General features: G+C 35.9%; 1 protein-coding gene across 2 annotated transcripts in view; it reads right to left on the minus strand.

The window, feature by feature from the left end:
- The window catches only part of LOC150106272 (actin-binding LIM protein 2-like), a 614,582-nt gene that overhangs the window by 258,736 nt on the left and 330,755 nt on the right, over positions 1-25,091 (minus strand). For both annotated transcript variants that reach the window (XM_090392297.1, XM_090392298.1), the window contains exons 10-11: positions 19,561-19,611; positions 19,404-19,418 (exon numbers count right to left, since the gene is read on the minus strand). In XM_090392297.1, the coding sequence (XP_090248423.1) occupies positions 19,404-19,418; positions 19,561-19,611 (66 nt within the window). The remainder of the gene's footprint in view (positions 1-19,403; positions 19,419-19,560; positions 19,612-25,091) is intronic.

Raw genomic sequence — 25,091 nt, forward strand, 5'->3', positions numbered from 1 at the left:
TGTTAAGTGTATGTCCTGCAGCTTTACCACTATGCTAATTGTTGAAATGTTCTAACAACTTTGCCGGTTTAAGATTGGAGTTTGAAAATATTTTGCAACATAAAATGCATTGTGGTCTTTGAGTACCGTGTTTCTCTATTGCACAAGTAAATCCAAAAGCAACATAATTGTCATTCCATTGGCATCTTTTTGACATGGCAAGGAATACTACAAATAATAAATTAATATTTACATATTATTTCACTATGCATTTGGCCATGCTTCCTTAAGAAAATTATAAAATAACATGTAAGCAAAAATTAATTTTAGTTTCTTAATAAACTTTTGAAAATTCAAGAGAAAAAATTTAATCACTTGTTCTTTACTTACTGATTACTGCTGGTAAAACAAAAAAATAGCATTCGTTTGTCACTTGATCCACTTTGTTGACGTTTATACACAATGAAATGACGTTTCTCATGACAATGGTGAGTGTATGAGTAGCAAGTATCCAGCGTTCGGCTTGGGCGCATATGTCAGCGTTTGTGAGCAGAAGTACATTCGGGGATATTTTTTGAATATAGTGGGTTTTAATTTCTTAAAATGTAACAAATAAAAAATTGTATAACTTATATTTAATGGTTCTTGGTGAAATAGAATAATTCTGTATGGGTTGAAAGATTATATATCTTAAATATAATTTAGTTTGCATTACTTTTCCTCTTGTGGAAAAAGCAAATGTGATTTAAATAATTAGTCAACATATGCTGGAATATTTTCCAGCTCATCACACCCCTAGGAATGCTTTCTAGCACCCCTGGGGTTGCGAGATATCCTACACTGCTGTAGGATATCTACATCACCTTTATCAACTATTGATCTCCCCGAGTTTGAATCATAGGCAAACAACTGAATATCCCCTCTTAACTCTTTCCCTATGTCATTGATATTCAAATTAAAGAGTAATGGCCCAGATACCATATGCAACCATATGCTTTAATATGAAAGATCATAACCTTACATTTTGCAACATTAAATTGACTTAAATGAAAAGACATCAAAGTTCTCTTTAGATGTTAGAGTTCATTCATAGAGGATATGAAATAAGTAATGACCACTTCCTAGTTAAAATAAATTAAAATTACTACCTAAATGGCTACAAATAACAAAAACAGAAAGAAAATTTAAAACATTTGCTTATAAAACTAGATTATTAAATCACACAGTGACATAAATTGCATGAAATAAAGAAATAGAAATAGAATGGCTTAATATAAAAATGATACTAAAGGGGATCAATAGTTCGATGCTGTTGGCACACTCTCCCTCATGAAGGGAGAGTGTGCCAACTCACCTCCAGGGAGTCCAAAGGGACTCCCTGGAGGTGTCACATAATAATAATAATAATAATAATAATAATAATAATAATAATAATAATAATAAAGCTTATGAAAGATCAAAAAATTCAATAGAAAGAAAAAACTGAAGATATGGGATGATACAATCAAAGGTATAATTAAAATGAAGAAAGAAGCAAATCATAAATGATTAAGCAGTAAAAGATTAGAAGATGAAATAGAATATAAAAAAATAAGAACCATAGCTAAAAGAGAAGTCAGAAAAAGACAAAGAATAATGGAATAAATTAGTTTCTAATTTAGAACATGATTTATATAAAATAAGACCCAATGTATATAAGATTTTGAAACATTTAAGTACAAATATTAAAAAAAGCGTAAAATTAAACACTGAATTGAAATTAGAAGAATTTAAAAATTTCTATACCGAATTGTGGACAGATAAATATTTTATAAAAGATATCCAGCAAGTTCTTCTTCTTCTGCAGCTTCTCCCACTTAAGTGGGGTCACTGTTGATGATGAGTCTCCTCCACATTCTCCTGTCTTGGGCTGTCACCACATCCAAGTTCTTCATCCTCAAAGTCCTCTTCTACCAGCTTTGCAAAATATAAGTATACACAGTAGTATACTTATATTTTGGCTTTTGATAGATTACCATATGATAAGTTGATAACCAAACTAGAGCAGATGGGGTTGGATATATGACTAGTGCATTGGATTGGAGACTGGATATCTGATAGGTATCAGTAAGCTGTATGTGGGGGAGCAATATTCCGGAAGAGGAAAGTCACTAGTGGTGTGCCTCAGGTGTCTCTTGTAGGGCCATTGCTGTTTAACCTGTATGTTAATGATATTGGGGAACATTTGGATGGAGATATTCATTGTTTGCAGATGATGCAAAGTTGGGATGAAGTATAAAAAGCAGAGAAAATGTTGTGGTCTTACAAGAAGACCTGAATAAATTGAGTGCATGGGCACAGGAATGGGGATGCGAGATCAATGTTGCAAAATATACGATTTTAAAATTTGGGAAACAAAGGTGGGATGTAGAATTTATGCTTGGTGGGGATATATTGTTAGAGGTGGAGAAAATAAGGAATTGGAGCAATAGTGAATAAGGATCTGAAATTTAGGGGACCCATTGCCAAAATTGTGAGGACAACAAAAAGAATTCTGGGAATGATGAGGACATTGATGACTTGTAGAAGTAAGGAGAGATTCTTGTTCCATTGTATAAGGCCTTGACACATGGACAACTGTGAACAGATTTGGTCACCTGGTTTTCAAAAGGACGAAGAGATGCTGGAAAGGGTCCAGAGTAGGGTTCGTATACGTTGCGTACTTTACGGAATTGTCCCTTATTATGAGTTTGTGTCCTGGCATCCAGATAAAACTCTTCGGACACAGAATTGTCCCATAATTTGTGGATTTGTGTTTAACATTCCCATTCTTAAACATAAAGCATGTAATTGCATAGAAATCGATATTAGTTTTTGATCATAAAATTGTCTCATCAATTGACAATACTGACATGTTGCGAGAATAGTGCAACTAGCGGAGACGCTGTAATAACTAAGCACAGCTTATTTGATATGACACAGATCTGTTATGAAACGTAATTAGTTTTATTAATTTATATGCCTTTAAAATGCCAAAGAGAAAGTGTTCTCACAGAAAAGCTAAGGACTGAATACCCTTTTATTATACCATGTAATTGTGATGGCAAAGTCAACGAGAAAGTGAAATGAACAAAATGTAATGTAATATTCAGCATACAACACGGCGGTCAGTCAGACATCACGTAGCACATCGCTACGAAGAGACAAAAATTAGCAGAAAATGCAAGTGTAAGTAGTAAAGTGTCAGATTATTTTTCTAAAAAAAAATGGGTGAAATGGAAAGAAATCTTGCAGCTGATGAAGCTACATTTGCATATCATGTATGCATGCACAACCAGAGTTTCAGTTCGATGGACTGCACGTCGAAAATAATCCGGAAACTATATGACAAAAAGTTCACTTGCGGTCAAAAGAAGACTCAAGCTATAATTGTGAGTGTATTAGCACCTTATGCAATGGCTGTTTTCAGAAACGAACTTCAGAAAGCTAATTATGTGTCAATAATGATAGACAGTTCTAACCACGGTGCTTTGAAAATAGTTCCAGTTCTAGTTCGATACTTCATACCAGAAGAGGCCATCAAAACTATGGTTCTAGAGTTTTTAGATTTACCGTGTGAAACTGCAGACCAACTTACAGAATATGTATGGCAACTAGAGACAAAAATTGGAATATTGAAAAGAAAGTTGTTGCCTTGTCAGCAGATGGTAATAATACAAATTTTGGTGGAAATTCCAGAAGAGGAAAGAACAATGTTTTTCATAAATTGAAATCAAAATTGAATCGTACATTGATAGGAGCTGGTTGTTCATTCCATATCATAAATAATGCTATACAATGTGCAGCTGATACATTGCCCATGGACTGATATAATTTTTCAAGCTGTCATTGAAAAATTATATCAGCATTTTTATATCTATACTGTTGGCATGCATACACTCAAAGGTTTTTGTGACTTTTTAAATACCAAGTACAAGACAGTGTTAGGGTACTCAAAAACGCAATGGTTGTCTCTGTACCCTGCTCTCAAAAGGATGAATGAGATGTACGAAGTTCTCAAATCATATGTTCTTTCACTTGATAAAACCACCATTGCATCTAAAAAATTTCTTTAGTAATCCAGTTTCAGAGCTAATAGCCACATTTCTAGAATGCCGATCTAAAATGTTTCATGCAATAATTTGTGCAATTGAAGGTGAGAAAGTCACTCTTGCTGAAGCAAAATCCATTATTGAAAGCCTCTTAGAGAAACTTCAGCAGAGACGAGATAATGATTTTGCAACAAGGAAAAAACAGTCCTTACTGAAGGCATTAATTGAAGATGGACTCATCACTGAGAAGAATTATGGTAATTATAAAAATGAATTTTATAACACCTGTATAGAATACATCCAAGAATAGTCTTCTGACACTCTTACTTTTGAAAGTTTGTCTTGGATTTTATTGAAGAATCCAGAAGCTCAGTTGGAAAAGTGTGCAGAAAAGTATAACAACTATTGAAGAGGTCCACCCAAACACAAAAATCAATGAAACTGAACTGTTTGATGAGGTGATGATCTTGAAAAAGGCAATTACAGAGAAGAAGAAATTAAAGCAAAATCTACAGGAGAAATTTGGTATGAATTATTCAACAGTGTTGGAGTAAATGAATTAATAAATTTGAAGAAGATTGTTGAGTTCTTCTGCTGCATTCCTGGCACAAATGATAGTATTGAAAGACTGTTTTCCCAGATGAACTCCTTATGGAAAAACGAAAAGAATAGGTTATCTGTAGAAACTGTGAAAGCGATGCTCATTGTTAAAGTGTTTTTCAATAAGGACCGTGTGGAATTTCATAACTTGGTAAAACATAATCATTCTTTACTTGAGAAAATACAGTCATCTGAGAAGTATATCACAGGCAAAGATCAATGATTTAGTATTGTTTAAAGTTCAATTTTAAGATTGCTATAATTAATTAAATTATTTTCTCTTTGTTGATGTTTGTAAGTAAGAAAAGCAAAAAAGGTTTGTTGGTTTATTCAAACCGAAAGTGTCTCGTATTTTTTTTTCAAAAATATATGGACCTTAGTCCAGAGGTGACTGATTATGGTAGCTTCTGATCTCTGGAATGTCGAATATGAGGAAAGGTTGAGAAGATGCAATTTACAGAGTATAGCAGATAAGAGGAAGAGAGAGCCTCCATCGCTCAGTCAGTATAGATGAAGCGTTTTGGTCAAAAAGTCCTGGGTTCGATTCCCACCGGTGTTGTGAGGAATCTTTATCTGGTCTCTTTCGACTAAAAGTGAGTTAGCCAGTCTCATACAGAGGTAGAGGGTTTTTTTTCTCCTGGAAACTCAGGTTTTTCATCCCTCAGAACAGGCAAACTAGCTCTGTGAACGCATGCTTTTACAGTCAAGAAAATCCCCCCCCCCCCCTAAAGATAGGCTCGTTGGAGTTGCACTAACAAAGGTCACATTAAAAAGTAACAGGAGAACCCTGCATTGGAAGCAGGATAAATGTGGAGAGGAAGAAGTGGACAGGAAGAAGAGGGGATGATATCACATAGACCGACAAGTTAGTAAGGAGTTGTTATAGGATGAATGTTGGAGAGGTTTAACAGAAAATGGTGGGAGATCAGGGGAGAACCAAAAGTCATCCCTGGAAGCTGTATAAGGAGGGTGTGTAAGCAGGTTCTTTGTATGCAGAGTTCTGAATGATTGGAATGCCTTGCCTAAGAGTGTGTTGTCTGCAGAGGATTTGAGTGTGTTTAAGGTGCAGTATGATGAGCTGCATGTATGACAAAATGACCTCCTAGATGAGTCTTTGACTCCATGGGATCTTTAGATAAGATTTAGAGAGAGGATTGTTGCTTTCTAAATACCAGAAAAGTATGGCATTAACCACTTTCTCTAATATCTTATACAAAGGCAACTGGTCAGAGCAATGGGTCGATAATTATTTGCTTGTGTTTGATCTTTTCCTGGTTTTGGGATAGCAATGACAATTGACTTATGCCAAGAATTTGAAAACTCTTCCTCTGCAAGTATTCTATTGTATAATAAGAGAAGTAGATCCATAGAAGATGATGGTAGATGTTTTATAATTTCATAATGGATGTCATCATGCCCTATTCCACTAGGGTGAGGAGAGCTCTTTTTAGTTCCTCTGTAACAAATGGCTCCTTGTGTGACTCAAGAACGTTCGTAGAAAAATTTAGAATTTGTTTCTCTTGCTGCTCTTTCAGTATTAAAAATTCAGGAGGATATGAAGCTGTTGCTTAGATTTTGGCAAAATTTTCTCCCAAAGTGTCTGCAATAGTTTTGGGATAAGCAATAACACTTCAATTATGGTTTAAGATAGACAAATGGGGTGTTCTATATCTACCTTTCGTTTTCCGGATTTTATCCCATTCAATTTTTGGACTGGTCATTTGATTAATTGATGTGGTAAATTGGATCCATGATTGTTTTTGACTCTGACATCTCACATAACGTGCTTTGGCTGAAGCATGTTTAAAAGTTTTTCCACTCTATCCAAGGCTTTGGACAGTAGAAACAGAGATAATGTTTTTAGGATGGAGGCTATTGCTGTTCTGGAGAATACCCTCTATTATATATTTTGTCTTTAAATCTTGTGAATGTGACTTCATGGAGAGATTGAGAGCAGTAGATGATGGGGAGGGGAGACTGACTGTAAGTGAGCAAGGGGCGTATGGGGATTTGAGTAAACTAGATGTTAATAAGGCTGTGGGACTTGATAATATATCACCACATATTCTGAAGGATGTGCCAGGGAGTTGACACCTGCCTTGACATATTTTTTTAATATGAGTCTTGCACTCAGTCAAATTCCTAAGGAGTGGAAGGAGGGCAAGAGGGTGCCACTTCATAAAGGAGGATAGAACTCAAGCATCAAACTATAGGCCTATCTGGGTGTCAAGTGTTGTGGTTAAGTTGTTGGAGAAGCTTGTGAGAACTAGGATCCAGAGTTGGGTTGACAACAATGGTATTATCTTTGATGGACAGCATGGATTTGCTAAAGGGAGGTCATGTTTTAGTAATCTACTTACTTACTTACAATAAGATGACTGCTTCCTTGGACAGGGGAGAAGTATACACAATAATATACTTAGATTACGCAAAGGCTTTTGATAGAGTACCTCATGCTAAATCGATAGTCAAACTAGAAGAGATGGGGTTGGATATTAGATTAGTGCATTGGATTGGAGACTGGCTATCTGATAGGTATCAACAAGTTGTGTATGTGGGAGCGATATCCAGGAAAAGGAAAGTCGCTAGTGGAGTGACTCAGGGGTCTGTTTTAGGGCCATTACTGTTTAACTTGTATATTAATGATATTGGTGAAGATTTGGATGGAGATATTCAGTTGTTTGCAGATGATGCAAAGTTGGGATGAACCATGAAGATGTTGTGGCCTTACAAGAAGAATTGAATAAATTGAGTGATTGGGCACGGAAATGGGGATGTGAGTTCAATGTTGCAAAATGTAAGGTTTAAAATTTGGAAAACAAAGATGGGATGCAGAATTTATGCTTGGTGAGAATATATTGTTGGAAGTAGAGGAAATAAGAGATCTGGGAGTGATAGTGGATAAGGATGTAAAATTTAGGGGACACATCGCCAAAATTGTGAAGACAACACAAAGGCTTCTGGGAATGATACAGAGGACACTGACGTGTAGAAATAGGGAGAGGAGATTCTTGTTCCGTTGTATAAGGCTTTGATTAGGCCACACATGGACTATTGTGCCTAGATTTGGTCCCCTGGGTTTCAGAAGGATGAAGAGATATTGGAAAGGGTCCAAAGGCGACTGACTAAGGTAATTTCTGACCTCTGGAATGTCGAGTATGAGGAAAGATTGAGAAGATATAATTTGCAGAGTCTGGTGGACAGGAGGAAGAGGGGAGATATGATAGAGACCTACAAGCTGGTAAGGGGTTGTTATAGGATCAATGCTGGAGAAGTTCTACAGAAAATAGTGGGAGATCGGGGAAGAACCAGAGGTCATCCCTGGAAACTATATAAAGAGGGGTGTGAGTAGGGGATAGAGAGGCAGGTTTTTTTTGTGCAGAGCTGTAAATGATTGGAATGCCTTGCCTGACAGTATCAGCATTAAATTTTGCAAGATGAGAAAAAGTGTTCTAGTAAGTCTGGTCCATTTTCCATATGAGCATCAGTGTGGGTGAACATGGTTCCTGTGAAGATATTGTGCAAAGAACAGGAAAGTGATCATGTCCATATATGTTCTCTTCAACGAGTGTAAGAATGGAATGGGAGTAGATAGTAAGAATAATTGAGAATATGAGATGGTAGGCATATGGAAGAAAATATTGAGTCTATTATTCAAAAGGGAGAAGTCATTATTATCAAGGATTCTTTCAATGATTCGACCTCATCTATTATTGGTGGGTGTCCATTAAAGTCACCCATCAAAAGTATGGGTTCAGGCAATTGCAAGTTAAGGTTATCAAGATCAATTTCACTTAACTCAGCACTCGGTGGTAAATAAATTGCACATGCTGTAATAAGAAATCCCATTGAGAGGTATATCGCTACTGCTTGCAGAGCAGTATTAAGTTGGACATGATGGAAAAGAATATGACTGTCCAGTAGATTCGCTACTCCTTCATGAGCTGGCCCACCTCCAGTTCTGTCCTTCAGTACAACAATGAAATTTCTAAAGGTAGAGTCCTAACTGGGACTCTACCTTTAGGAATAAGTACATTTCCTGTAGACAAAAACAAAGAAAGGTTTGTGTTTCTGCAACAAAATCTTGATATCATCGATATTCTAGCAAAAACCCATGACAGTTCCATTGTAAACATTTTCCAATTACTTTGGCTTTATAGATGGTTTGGTTTTCGGGAGGCTTACCTTTGTAAGGTTTACATTTATCAATTGTTTTTGTGAAGTATGGATGACCAGTGTTCATCTCTTCAATATTCAATACGTCTGATGTGTTAGGGTCAGTTGGTAAGTTTAATTTACTTTCAGTGGATACTGAAGTATCCATATTTTCTGTGGGGATGTCTGGTGGTTTATCTTTAAGTGATATCTTTGCCATAGTTTTTTTTTTTTTTTGACAAGTGGGTTCTCATTGAATGGGACCATTTTGGGAGTTGTGTCTAGAGTAAGGTCATAGGATTAATATGTGATTAATATGCTCAACAGAGAAGCACTCATGATCATAAAGTTCAGGTATGGTGAAATTATTAGATGGTGGAATAGACATATGAGTTTGAGTTTCTGTTGGCATTTTCTTAATTGTTACCTTCTCAGGATATGAGGATCTCAGAGCAGGTGTGGTGGTGGCTACCTTTCTTTTTGCATCTTGATATATTTTGTTGTGGATGATCTCCCCAACAGTTGACAGATTTTGCTTTTTTTTGCAGAGCAAGATTTGTTATCATGCTCTTTACTGCCAGCTCAGGCACAGGTGGTAGAACCATGAGAGGCAGTTTAAGCATGCCCATATTTCTGACATTTAAAGCATCTTAGCGGATTAGGGATGTACACTCTAACAGGACAGCTGAGATACCCTGCTTTTACAGATGATGGAGGCTTAGGTATATCAAAAGTAAGGATGATGTTCCTGGTTGAAACCAGGCGACCATCCCTACATATCAGGATGCGCCTCACACCAGTCACTCCTTGATCTTTAAGTTCTGAACATATCTCCTCATCAGGAACATCAAGGAGATCCAATTCTAATATTACTCCTCTACAGGAATCTAGAGGTGTTATAGTGATTGATATTCTACCCATTGATGTTGCTCCAAGTAGTTTCTCGGAATGTTGCTGACACAATGTTCCACAAGGATATCAAAAGAATGTAATTTCTTAACAGTTTCAGTTTTGGGAAGTCGCACCAGTCCTAACCCTTTCGAATAAAGAAAGATGAGATTTTCCTTATTAGCTTTTCAGCTCTTGCATGAATGATCAAAAACACTGGTACATTTATACTAGTATCATACATCTTTGGTTTCTTACTTCTGTTAACAATTGCTGTGTCTACGGTATCAATACTTGGTTGGGACTCTGTTAGGGCTCCCTAAAATGTTTCAGGATGACAAATTCATGCTTAAGGAGTTTTTTGTTTGGTGCCGGAGCTCCCTACCCACCATGGAGCCACATATGGACACCCCATTGACTGCTCTCAGGAGTGGAATGCCAGGGCTACTCCAGATGCTATACCGGCACTACAGCATGCCCAGGATCCCAACCCTGAACCATTGGGTGAGAGACTTACTGCAACACCATTGACCCTTGCAGGCAAACCCACTAGCCGATTGATCCTGGCCAGGCCATCCAGGACTGCCTGTCTTGCCGAAGCAGTACCAGGATCCCCCTTGCCCTTTCCTGGTATCCATGGGTCACAACGCACGGCAAACATGATGGCAGGGCACTGGATCCCAGTGATGGTGGTTTGTAAAAAAGGATAGTAAAAAAAATGCAGGAGAAGTAGAGCAATCATCAGAAGAAGACATTGAGGAGTTCTATATAGATTTGTGAAAAGCAGTACAACAGACATCAAGTCAAGATCTCCTAATTATGATGGGGGACTTAAACGCAAAAGTAGGCAAAGACTGGGATACCTGGCCAAGAGTAATCGGAAAGTTAAAATCAAAAGAAAACAATGAACATGGCAAAAGACTGCTAAACTTCTGCTCAAATAATAGACTAACAATAACCAACACTCTCTTTAAACATCCAAAACCCCAAAGAAAATGGACATGGATATCACCAGACAGACAAACCAAGAATATGATAGACTATATTATTATTATTATATCACCTCCAGGAGTCTAAAGACTCATTGAGGGAGGGAATCAACTCTACAACTTTTCGTCTCACTACTCCACCAACCTTCATCATCTAACACCAACGCTATCTACTGCCAACTACCACCACTAGTACTTTCACAGACAATCACAAACATCCATGCCGACGGTGGGATTCGAACCTGCAGCCTTTTGGCTGGAGAGCGGATACGATTATTGCAAACCAAAGATGGAAATCAAGTATCCTAAACTGCAGCTCCTTCTCTGCAGATTGTGGATCATACCATAAGCTAGTATTAGCAAACCTAAGAATAAAGTTAAAATCTGGAAGCACTTTTAAAGTCAACAGGAGACTGAATGTAAAAAAACTACAAGACAACAATATTCTAAGAAAATATTAACTAGAACTAGATAAAAACCTGAAGGAACTACCAAAACAGAATATAAACATCGAAGAACATTGGTGCAAATTAAAGGAAATAATATTAAATTCGACAGAAAAAACAATAGGTTACACAGAAAGAGAAAGTAAAAAGGACTGGATCTTGAATGAAGTAAAAAGGTTAAGCGATGAAAGGAAAAGCATGAAACTAAAACAGAACTATAACAGAAATGAATATAATAGATTAACCAGAGAAATTAGAAAACTAGTTAAAAGAGACGAGAATAACTGGTTAGAAGAAAAATGCAAAATGGCCGAAAAGCTATCAAAAGAAAATAGCCTTCATGGATTATATAAAGAAATAGACCAAATTAGTAAGGCATGGACAACAAAAATTATAATGATCAAAAACAAAGAGGGACAACTAATTGAAAGTAAAACAAAAAGAATGGCCAGATGGGAAGAATACTTCAAAGATTTATATAATAAAAACAGCTCCCAGGATATTATGATTCCAGCCACTGAAATGGAAGAGGAAACAAATATCTTTACCAAAGAAATAATAGCACACAGCATAGAAAAACTCAAAACTAGGAAAGCACCTGACATTGATCAAATACATGCAGAATTCTTAAAAGTAGGAAAGGAACAACTTTTGGAACCATTAAAAATATTATTTGAAAGGATCTACAAAAACGAAGCAGTGCCTACTGATTGGACCAAATCAGTCATAACTCCTATATACAAAAAAGGAGATAAAACAGAATGCAATAATTACAGAGGCATTAGCCTCCTCAGTATTCCAAGTAAGGTTTTTACGAAAGTACTCCAAAAACAAATTAAGCCATATATAGAACTAGCACTAGGAGAAGAACAAGCCGGTTTCAGATCAGGGCAAAGCACAATTGATCAACTATTCACCATAAGACAGCTAATAGAAAAGACACTAGAATACAACCAAAGTTGCTACATAAATTTCATACACTTTCGTCAGGCATTTCATTCAATCCGTAGAAGAAAACTATGGAAGAATTTGGAATTCCCAAAAAAACCATAAGAATAATAAAGAATCTGTATGAGAAATCTGAAAGTGCAGTACGAATGGAGAACACCTTAACCAACTGGTTCCACACAGAGAGCGGAGTAAGACAGGGATGCAATCTGTCACCAGACCTGTTCAATCTTACACTGGAAGAAGCAACCAATAAGGCCTTAAACAATGAAGACTCCGGAATCAAAATATATGGGAAAAATGTTTAAAATTTGCAGACGACATTGCATTACTTGCAAGCACAGAAGAAAATCTATAGCGAATTTCTGATAAAATAAAGGAGGAGTGTATAAAATCCAGATTAAACATAAATATAGACAAAACAAAAATTATGCAAATAGGAAAAAGAAGGACCAATCTGAAAATTGAAATTGATAGTAAGAACCTAGAGCAGGTAGAAAACTTCCTACCTTGGAGGAGTTATTAAGTACAATGGTGAAATTATAAAAGATATAAACAGACAAATCAGTCAAGCATCCCAAACGTTTGGACGACTTAATAAAATATGGAAGTCAAAAGATATCAAACAAGTAACAAAAGTAAGAATCTATGAAACAATGGTCCTCCCAGTACTCCTCTATGGAAGTGAATGCTGGAATCTCAAAAAGGCTGAAGAGAAAAAATTATTAGTTACTGAAATGGGTTGGCTAAGAAGATTACTTGGAGTATCTCTGCTGGATCGACTAAGAAATGAAGACATAAGGAAACGACTAAAACAAGAAATAACAATAATAGACAAAATCCAAGAAAGAAGACTGCGATGGTTTGGCCATGTGACCAGAATGGAAACAGAAAGACTACCATCTAAAGCCTTGAATACAACGATGGAAGGTAAAAGATCAAAAGGGTGGCCCAGAATTATATGATAGACAAAATAAAAGAGGACCTGAAAACCAAATCGCAACAAGCGACACCAAACTGGACAGAATTGTTCGGACTCTCCCGGGACAGACAGAAGTGGAAAGAGTTCATTCGGCCTCATCATCATCCACATAGATGATGGAAGAGAGAAGAAGAAGATGGTGAAATTATCAGATGGTGGAATAGACATACAAGTTTGAGTTTCTGTTGGCATTTTCTTAATTGTCACCTTCTCAGCATACAAGGATCTCAGAGCAGGTGCAGTGGTTACCTTTCATTTTGCATCCTGATATGTTTTGTTCCGTTTTCATTTTTTGTATTTCTTTTTCATCTTTACATTTAGGAGAATCTTCTATAAGATCATAGGCACATCAAATAAACTTCAAAATGAGGAAATTGTCCATTTCCCCATTTTGAAGCACAGAAGAATGTGTAGGGTTTTAAACTAAATGTGAACCACCAGTCTCATATGGAGGTGGCAGAGTTTTTCTCCTGATAATTTGAGTTTATTCATCTCACAAAACAGGCAAACCAGCCAGAAGAATACACATAATTTACAGGAATAGCAGGCATGCAAATAAGATTAACTGCCTTATCATAAGCAGTAATCAGGTTTCAAAGATGCCAAGTTACTTGGGCACAGAGACCATTGAGCCTAACATGAAAAAGCAAGATGAGATGGAATTGCAAAGATAGTTAATGGCACAGAAACAAGAGCAATGGTTCATTAGGGTAGCAAGCATTTGCCTAGGTATGACTGTGGTGAGATGAGGCGGAGAGCAAGAATTATGAATGATATGTTGGCTGAAATGTGTGAGGAGAGGGGAGTACCATCTCTCTTATATAGTTCACGAAGTGAACTATATAAGAGAGATGGGCTGCATTTGAGTGGTTATGGTGTGAGTTGCTTGGAGAGACTGCTGCTGGAAGGTAGAGAAGTGAGTACAGAGAATGAATCAGATCTAGAGGGTAGTGATGTGGAAGAGCAGGAGAGTAAGACAGAAGAGATTGAAGAGGTGGTTATGAATGAGGAAGTGAGTGGCATGAGTATGGAAAATGAGAGAATAGGTGTGTAAGAGGAACAGGGAAACGGGGAGGCTCAGGATAGACAGGTGTGCACAGCATGAGAAAGGTGGATGCTCCAAGAGAATGTGAGAGCATGTGTAGACAGGAAAGGAATGGGATGCTCTGGGATTAAGAGGAAACAGTTGGAATTGAAAAGGGTTCTAAAATGAATAAGCAGAAAGGGAAATAGCCCCAGTCAAGCATGGAGAGATCACATCGAATGGTGGTATCAGTGAAACTAGCTGTAGACCCAGGAATGAGCTGTTGTGTTTGTATAGAAATGCTAGAGGTGTAAGAAACAAGGCAGATGAAATGGTTGCACTAATTGAGTCTATTCACCCAAAAATTGCTGAAATAAGTGAGACATGGTTAGTTGAGAACGACATCCTGTGACAGGAATAGAGATGGAAGGGTATGATGTGTTTCGTGAGGATAGAAGGGGTAAAAAGGGAGGGGGGGCAGTGCTATTGATGATAGAGAAAGAGTTATGTCCATACAAGGTAGAGATGCAAGAGGGAAATAAGGCCAGTGGTTTTCAGACAGTATGGTGTGAGATAGAAATGAATGGAATGAAATACTTGGTTAGATGTTGTTATAGACCAGATAATGTGGATGGTAGTGACTATGAAATATATAATCAAATTAGCCAAGCAAATAAGAAAAGAGTGATATTTGTGGGCGATTTTAATTATGGCAATATAGACTGGAATGATGAGATTATAAATTATAAATGAGGTGTTCAAATCACCCACCTTCAATATAAAGACTGGTAAATATGCAAATTAAGTTATGTCTGTTGGCAGATAGGATCCAACCAGAGAATAGTAATAGTTCTGAAAGAGGCAAAAATATATGGACCATAATGACTCTTGTGCTTATCTCTCAGATGACATATAGTAGGAAGTTTAATGTTTTCACTTTGAATCCCAACAACATTGCCACTGTAACAACTTCTGGAATCGGATAATAAATAAATTTAGAATAATCTTTTAAATAAGTTTATATTTGCAGCAAAAGGGAACACAAATGACCTTCTCTAGCTCAAATCTAAACTTATTTGAAAGTGTCTAGAAAGAAATATGTTAATGAGTTAACTTTCACAGCAAAAAATCATGATACTTAACTCAGAGCCTTGCAAGATCTCCTCTTCTTGGAGAAATTATTAGGAGACAATAGTTCCTGCTCAGACCTAGAAGGTTCACTTAGTTTTCAACACAGAGAGAGAGATTTTTTTTTCTAACCAAACTGAAAGCATTTGTCTTAGCATCACTCTTGTGCAGTAGCACTATTCTGGCATTTTTTTGACTCCTCTGAGAAAACTCTCCTCATTGGATGTATAGGTCCAAGGCACAGTTAATGCTTGAGGATTCATATCATAAGCTTACATGCAATATCCAATCCAAAAGACTTATATAACATCTAGCCTACTCAACACCTTATACAAATCGGGTTTATTCACATTTTGGTGGAAGAACCAAATTTACATAATACTGTGATAGTAGTACATACCATATCATCATAGCTGTATGAAATAAAGCTTGACATTTATACAGTAGCGCACTCAGGGTTTAATCTTGGCAGGGGGGGGGTTGAGTAGACAATTTGAGAATACACACTATGCATCGCATATAATCCATAACTGAGCATCTGCAATGATCGCTAATTCATAAGTAGTATAGAAATAGAAGACACGACAAAACATAAATAAATAAAAAATGAAATTTATTAATTAGAAAAAGATTTTTTGAAAATTTTCTAGCATTTTTTCCCTTTTTCTTTGGGGGCAGGGCCCCTTGGTCTCCATCTGGGTGTTCCTGCATTTATATATACCTAACTGTACACTGCCTGTTTAAGATTTTCTGATAAGCTGCCATGCTTCACCAATCTCATTTTTCTCACAGCCCATCATTCCTTTCTACTGATGAGAGCTGGTTATGGAAATTTATATTTTCAGAATCAAATGTCTTATAGCTAGTAAATAAAACATTCCTATGTTTCTATTTCCATGTTATTTTGTTATTTTCTATTTCCTATGTTTCTATTCTATGTTCCTATTCACTTTTTTGCAAATAAGTGGTAGTGTTGATACTTCATTCCCAAGTACATACATACAGTGAGCCTATCATTAAATTCGATACTTTGAAACTCTATACTGCTTCTGGTAACTGTTTTTGTGATAGTTATCTGGTATGAAGTGCTACCCAAAAGTTCTAGAAATTCAGCCATTTAAAAAAAAAATACCCTAACTCCTAGTTTCCACAGCCTTCTTCAAAGTAGTAGTTCTCTTGGGCATGTATAAAGCAATCTCAGTAGTTTTCCATGTTCCATGCATCCATAAAGTCCTCAAGTGTGACAGTGTCAAACACCTCCTGCAAAGAATTGCATGGAGAACCATGGATCTCCTCAATCATGTCAAAATGATGCCCCTTCAGGGTATTTCATCTTGGGGAAAGGAAAAAGTTGCAGGACAGAGGTCAGGCAATTGGGGGGGGGGGGGGGACTGTTGTGTTTCTGGAAACCAGGAATGTCAGACAAGTGACATGTGGTGACTCACATTTCAAAACATCAGTAAAATGCATTGATCAGTCCTGTACGACAGTTGTACCATCTCATAAACATTATAAATAATTTGCTGATGATCTGCAAAGATAGTTTGGTGCACTTTTGCAATGGTTTCTGATCTTATACTTGTTGGACAGTCATCCAGAACATCCATCACCGTCAATGGATGTTTCTCTGTTCTTGAAGTGTTTATACTATAAAAACATTTTGCTTTGGCTCATAGCATTATCACCAAATGCTTACTTACATTCGGTGGATTTATGCAAGAGTTTTTTTGAGGTTGGAGCAAAATTTGATTCAGATTCTTTGTTCCTTAAAATCTGCCATTTCAGTTAGAAAAGAAATTCACCGAACCACTAAAATATGACATTACAAAACGCATTTAACCCAAGAATGCAGCCTCTCAGGTAAATCAATATGCCGGCTGTTGGCATATTGATTTAAAAACGGTACTGCTTGCTCCTTATAGTGGCAGAAGGCCATACTTCGTGCATGCTATTCAAATACCCTGAATGTTTGTGTAGCACCTTGTAAAAGTGTTAAAAATCCTCTCTCTCTCTCTCTCTCTCTCTCTCTCTCTCTCCATATTGCTAGAACTGAAAAGCCTCATTAGGATTATCCCTCTTTGTATTGACCTAACCAACCTGTAAATATTTCACTTTGATTGTACTCTTTATTCCCAGTACTGGAATTGGTAGTCCATTTGGTGTGATGCCAAAATAAATGAAGCAGTATATGTAACACAGGATGACAGATGTTCTATTTATTGCAGTCTCACACCCAACAGACTATCATTACTAGTACACCACTCCACTTTCCTTTTTTCTACTTCCTATCCTCTCAGAAGATTCTACCTTCAATTTTTATTCCTGCATGTATACCATCTTTAGTTAAACAAGTTGTGTTTACACAAATATTCTTGAGCACACTTATTTCACACATGTATATAAATATAAGGTCCTATATAAAGTCTCCTCACATTCATGTAATTACACCTGTGCACTATACCCAATATTTCATCAACCTTCAATCTCCATTGCTCACTTCAGATATGGTCAATTCTGCACTGTTTGCTACATCTCACCTACACCATTTCTCTTCACTCTACTCTCTTCATTTTCTCGTGTTAGTTCATCATGCTTCCAGAATGCATCTAGACTAATATATTTGGTCAACTGGGTTTCCCTGTGATGCAGAATTTCTACAGAAGCTACACAAGCATATAACTAGGACAATATCAAGTATCTGCTGGTTATAGGGAGAGGATGAAGAAATGTGAATTGCAGAGTTTAGTGGAGAGGCAGTGATAAGGTGATATGATAGCCTTTTAAGTTGGTGATGGGATTTAACCAACTTAGAGGGGGATTATCAACAAAGTGGAAGAAGAGAGTCTCTTGGATGTGGAATAAGAGTGTAAGGAACACTGAAATGAGGAACAGATTTTTTATAAAGTTACAGGTAAGTGGAATGTAGAATGCACTGCCAGAGTGTTATTTTGAATGCTAAATGTAAATGAGTTCTATGGCTGACTATGATAGATATATTGCTATGTGGAAAAAACTTTTAACAATGAGTAAGAAGTTTTTTCCTGTTATTAACATAACCTGTTAATAATAATAGCAACAACTTGGTCATAAAGCTGAATTTATTTAACCACCTTACCGGCCATTAAAGATGAAATACGCATCCTCAAAAGCTTTGTGTCCATCATAAATTTCATTGTAAAATCAATGATATTACAATTTTAATATGCACTTCGCATCCATGGAAATGTGGACGTATATATATGTCCTGGCCAGTAGCGTAGTTAAATAACAAAAACCATGTAACAACCTGTCAAATGTCTTTAAAATTCGAACATTGTGTGGCAAACAATATCCCATTGTTTGCCGCACAATTATAAAACGCAAGCAAACTTCTAACACACAAGCATAAACTCATTCTGACTATACTTCAGAGAATTCTGTACTCATAATAATAATAATAAACATGCATACTAACCTTGCCACCATCTTAACTTCCACTTCAGAAATACAACTTATTCTGTAATTTAAATCCTTTCCTTTGACATCCTACTTGGATCATTTTATCCTCCTTCCAGTCTATGGTGCTTCCCCATTATAAGATGTTTAATTTGAAATGGTTGATTTTACAATGTTTAATTTTTTTGTAAAATGGTTTATTATTATGATCATCAAACCTTATTTTTTGAATTATTTGTGATAAACTTTAATTCTCAGTAGCTACCTTAATAGTATGTATATAACAGCACTATTCAGGATGGGGAAAAAAATGTTCTCCAATCTCTGAAAACTATACTGATTCTTATTTGTACCACAGTTCACTGTTAAGAAAATAATAGCAGCTGCAATAATCAGTTATCTTGCAGGTTGTTACTACATAACGTATTTTGTAATGATTACTTATCAAAAGTAGATTTGCCTATTTATTGGGATTGAATCAAAAACAGGATGAAAAAAAGAGCATATTATTATTATTATTATTATTATTATTATTATTATTATTCAGGCCTCCATGAAGTCAAAAGACTCATCGTGGGAGGTCCTTCCTAAGAAACACAAAGTCTATCAAGACTCATTGAGGGGAGGTCCCCCCACCCTAAGAAACACAAAGTCTATCATACCACTCCTTGAAGTGGTATGATAGACGATAAGCGATCATATAGCTTTTTATATTTTTTTAATTTAAATTTTAGAACAAATTTAAGAATTAAAACTTACCCAGTACTTGCATTCCTTGATGAAGTCATGTAAAAAAAAAATAATAATAAAAATTATTTTTAATGTTTTGGGAGCAAATTCATGAAATTACAAATAAATTTCATGAAATTTCAATAAATGATTTTCAATAAATTTCAAAGTAAAACAGACACAATACCTTGTTTAGAACTTGAAGTTTTGTTCCATAATCTTCGCTTATCAGTGCCTTCTAAAACATGTTATATATAAAACAGAATTACTAACACATGCTTGATTAAATAATTTTTCATCACATTTACTTTATAATAAAAAGTATACATTATTAAGCAAGCCCTCAGCTGAATAATTAACAAAATATTCCCTTTCTTGGTCATCTTCAAAGTTAATACCTCATGCTCACTTTTCGTAAACAAGTAGCATTAATGATATCCCATTTCCAATTATATGCAGTGAGTCTATCATTCAATCAATACCCTCCCTCTTCTTCCTTCTCTCACAAATGTATGCAGGGTGGTCTGTTTTGGTCTCACCCCAGCATTTATCTGTCTGCCTCTGTCTCTTCGATCCTCTGGTTTGTAGTTCATCTTCCTGGGTATTCTATTGAATGTTATTCATTCTAGATACCCTTTCCATCAGGCTCTGTATTTTTCAATGGTTTTCATTATTGGTGTTTTGTTTGGTTTTTTAGTATACCTTAACTTTTCTTTTATCTCATCTTGTATAACCTGCTTTCTTCTCAAATATTTCACTATAACAACATGTCAGTGTGATGGCATGGTCCTGTTTTTCCTGGTTTGGTCTCAGACCTCTGTGAGTGTGGTGCAGTGATTCCTATCTTTTTTTCTAATTGTCCATGCTTCACTATCATATAATAAATACTGGTTTTGATAAAATATTACAATTTCTTGTTTTTTTGGTAGATATTGCTGGCCTTAATGTTTTGTTTATTATTCCAGTTACTTTTTTGAGAATTTGTTAATTTTGTTAGAAATGTCTAAATCTTCATGTCCAAATATCTAATAACTTTAAAGTTTAAAATATTTAACTATAAGTTAAAATAATTAAAACTATTGACTTGTTCGATTATTTTATTGTTTATTACTATTTTAGTTTAGATGGGCATTTTTTCTTTGAATGTCAGAGTATTTTAGTTTTTATTGAGAGACTGGCATATTTTATTTATTTACTTATTTATTTTTAATTTAATGTATATGTTGTCCCCATTTCTGTTCCTAATATCACTTGGTCATCTGCCAAGAGAAAGGTTCAAGCACCTGCTGTCTAGGATAGTCATTTTGTAAGTGTAAAAAATCCAATCTCTACTACTTAAAATGAATCTGTATGTACATGAAAATAACAGTATTGCACATATCACATATAAAAAAATTCATAAAAGAGTGTCCATACAAATCTTCACAGACAATTCATCATATGACAATTCATTGGAGGAAAATTTATTTCTGTGAAAATTCTTTGTGAAAAATTGAAATAATATTTTAATGATACACACATATGAAAAACTAATGCAAAACAGCACATATTTTAGAAAATATAGTTATTTCTGTATTATTTATTTTATTAGATTCTATTTATCTTCTGTACAAAGTGAAATTAATATTTTGATCAGTGAATTCCCTAATTTCTGTTTATTTCTAAAAATATTAATTTTTTTTCTTTCTTAGATACTAAGAAGTAACATAGTAATATTGCTGACATATTAATATTTTATAAAAGTGTGATAGGGTGATCGAGGAGTAATAAGAGAGCCAAATTTAAGAATGTTTATTTATTTTTGTAACCTTTCACCATTTTCTATGCACTTAAGCCACTTATTGAGATGTTTTTCAATTATTTTTCTTTCTTTCTTTCTTTTTTTCTTACTGAACTAATTCTGAAGATGAGGTGCTTTCAATTATAACGTAACCATGTATTTTGGAACCGACTGCTTTTCCTGCGCAGTAAAAATTTTGAAGGTTATTAGTGTTCTACAGAGATAGTATAAAACTATATGTGCAGCTCTGAGTAATTATTATTATTATTGTATGGACCACAGAGTCTGAAGCCTCATTGAAGGAGGCACAAACAATCCAAACAATTTATTGTACCTTTCCATAAACTCATTAACAGACAAAGCCCTCACACTTGACTCTGGCAACCCATTCCACTCATTCATAATTCGCCAAGCAAAAAATCTATTCCTCATATCCCTACTAAACATAATTTTATTCAACTTCCAGGGATGATCACTTGTTCCGGCCCCTCTAACCAAGTGCTGAAACATTTCCCCTGCATCAATCCTATTTGGTCATTAGTGAACGTGGCAGTCGTGTTGCGTTATGCTAGAAAACATGTTTTTAAATTAAAGTATAGTGTAGCTTTTTGTCTCAAATTGTGCTGCAGTTGTGCTTCGGTTGGATACAAGTGTCCTTCAGTGGTATTATTGTTTGAAACTCTGTTGTATATATTGTGTTTTTGCTGCTGTTTCACTACTTCAGAGTCTAAAGATGGCATCCAACAAGAGACGTATGTCAGCGACTCGAAGGACTTCTATACTAAAGTCTGGATCTGCATTGGATTTTTCGCAATGGATGCAATGCGAAAACTTCTACATGTATGCGTCGAAGATTGTGAAGGATCTGTGGACTGTTTGGCTAAATGAGAAGAATGAAAACATCGACGTATGTTAGAAGTGTCGGGATAGCTGGAGCGATTAGGAATGGAAAGAGACATCAAAGAACTTCGGCAGGAGTTAATGAAAATGAAACGTGATGACCTTCATCTTCTGCAAGAGGAATTAGAAGTGCTCCGTAAGGAGGTTCTGGAAATTAAAACTGAGTTATATGTGTTGAATAGAGAAATTAGGACTATGGAGATTACTTTAGCTAAAGTAACTAGAAAAGGATTAAGTATGGGAGAGTCTTTGGTGATTGATGTAGTAATAAATAGTATGGGAGTGATTGTGATTGGGAGTCAACAAAATGAAATTGTTGGGGATGGATACTAAACTGGTGATATGGATAAGAGAATGGCTCATGGAGAGATACCAGAAAGTGGTGTATAGAGGAGCAGAGTCCAGGATGAGGCAGGTGATCAGTGGTGTTCCTCAGGGCTCTGTGCTTGGGCCATTGTTGTTTAATTTGTACATAAATGATATAGGAAATGGCTTAAAGGGAGATATTCAGTTGTTTTCTGATGATGCAAAGTTGGGTAGCACAATAAAAAATCAAGCTGGCTGATGTTGAGAGTTTGCAGGATGATTTAAATAAGCTGGCAAAATGGACAAAAGGTTATGGATGTCAGTTCAATGCGGAAAAGTGTAAAGTTATGCATTTTGGGTTTAGAAGATTACCATCAATGTACTACATTGATGGAATGGTACTCCAAGAGATTTTTGAGGCTAGAGACTTAGGGGATGTTGGTAGATAGGGAGATGAAGTTCAGAGGACACACTGCTAAGGTGTCCAAGATTGCACATAGGATTACTTGGTTATTGAGGAACACACTAACATCCAGAGATAAAGAGGTTATTATTCATCTTTATAAAGCATTGATACTTCCATATTTGGATTACTGTGCTCAGGTCTGGTCACCTGGATTCCTTGGAGATGAGAAGGTTGTGGAAAAAGTTCTGAGGAGAGTGACTAAGTTGGTGAGTGATGTAAAAAATGCTCCCTACATTGATAGATTGAGAGCTTGTGGATTGCAGAGGTTGGTCGATAGGCAGAGAAGAGGTGATATGATAGAAACATTTAAATTACTAAAAGGTTTTTATAAGATTGATGCAGGGAAAATGTTTCAGCTGTGTGATAGTGATGGAAGAAAAAGAGGCCATCCTTGTAAATTAAGGAAAAGTGTGGTTAACAAGGGTGTGAGAATGAGGTTTTTGGCCTGGAGGGTGGTGAATGAGTGAAATGGATTGCCTGACTCAGTTGTGAATTATTCATCTGTAAATGAATTCAAGAAGAGATATGATAGATATTATTTTGATAGTTTGGGTCTCCCACGATGATTCTACTGATTCCATAGAGATACCCGTAATAATAATAATAACCCCTTTAAGTAACTTAAATGTTTCTACCATATTCCCTCTTTTTCTCCTATCAATCGATTTCTACAATCCACAGACACTCAATCTATCCTCATAGGAAACATTTCACACACCACTCACATCTTAGTCGCTTACCTGTGAATCTTCTCCATTGCTTCCTCATCCCCAAGAAACCCATGAAATCAGACCTGAGCACAGTAATCCTGATGTGAATGTATCAAGTCTTTATAAAGAGGAATAATGACTTCTTTATCTATACTTATTAGTGTATTCTTCAATAGCCAGGTAATCTTATGAACTAACTTAGCAATCTCAGCAATATTATTATTATCAGTGGCAGCTTGTGGCTTGAAATCATGGGGGTGCTGCAACTTTCAAAATATACATACACACTGTAAGTACAGTGTATACATGTTTGGATAAAATATCAAAATTCTGGTAAATATTTTTAAAAAAATTAAACATGAAACAATATCGTTTATTATCAATAAAATTATACAGTTTGGTATAATTCAAAATTACTTAAAAATAAAATATATTCTTCTTGTTTTGTTTCATGAAAAAATATTGTTTATTTTAGGGATTTAGGAATTGCCTGAGAGTGTGGTGTCTGCAAGGAGTTTGAGTGTGTTTAAGACATGGTATGATGAGATGTGTGTGTGATAAAAGGACCTCCCAGATGAGTCTTTGACTCCATGAGGTCTTGAGAAATAATAATAATAATAATAACAGTTGTTTGCAGATGATGTAATGTTGGGACAAACCATAAAGAGTAGTGAAGATGTTGTGGACTTGCAAAAAGACTTGAATAAATTGAGTGATTGGGCAAGCAAATGGGGATGTGAGTTCAATGTTGCAAAATGTAAGGTTTTAAAATTTCGAAAACAAAGATGGGATGCAGAATTTATGCTTGGTGAGAATATATTGTTGGAGGTAGAGGAAATAAGAGATCTGGGGGTGATAGTGGATAAGGATCTAAAATTTAGGGGACACATCGCCAAAATTGTGAAGACAACACAAAGACTTCTGGGAATGATGCGGAGGACACTGACGTGTAGAAGTAGGGAGATTCTTGTTCCATTGTATAAGGCCACACATGGACTACTGTGCCCAGATTTGGTCACCGGGTTTTCAGAAGGATGAAGAGATGTTGAAAAGGGTCTAGAGGCGACTGACTAAGGTAGTTTCTGACCTCTGGAATGTTGAGTATGAGGAAAGATTTAGAAGATGTAATTTGCAGAGTCTGGTGGAGAGAAGGAAGAGGGGAGATATGATAGAGACCTACAAGTTGGTAAGGGGTTGTTATAAGATCAATGGTGGAGAAGTTCTACAGAGAATAGTGGGAGATCAGGGAAGAACCAGAAGTCATCCCTGGAAACTGTATAAAGAGGGTGTGAGTAGGGGAGTGAGAGGCAGGTTTTTTTCGTGCAGAGTTGTGAATGATTGGAATGCCTTGCCTGAGAGTGTGGTATCTGCAAGGAGTTTGAGTGTATTTAAGACATGGTATGATGAGATGTGTGTGTGATAAAAGAACCTCCCAGATGAGTCTTTGACTCCATGAGGTCTTGGGAAATAATAATAATAATAATAATAATAATAATAATAATAAATATTGTTTATTATCGATAATAATTTTATCAATAATTTTATCGAGCGACAAA

This window comes from Typopeltis vanoorti, chromosome 5, assembly GCF_054136105.1.
Source record: "Typopeltis vanoorti isolate ZY-2024b chromosome 5, IOZ_Tvanoo_1.0, whole genome shotgun sequence".
In the NCBI taxonomy this organism is placed as follows: Eukaryota; Metazoa; Arthropoda; class Arachnida; order Uropygi; family Thelyphonidae; genus Typopeltis; species Typopeltis vanoorti.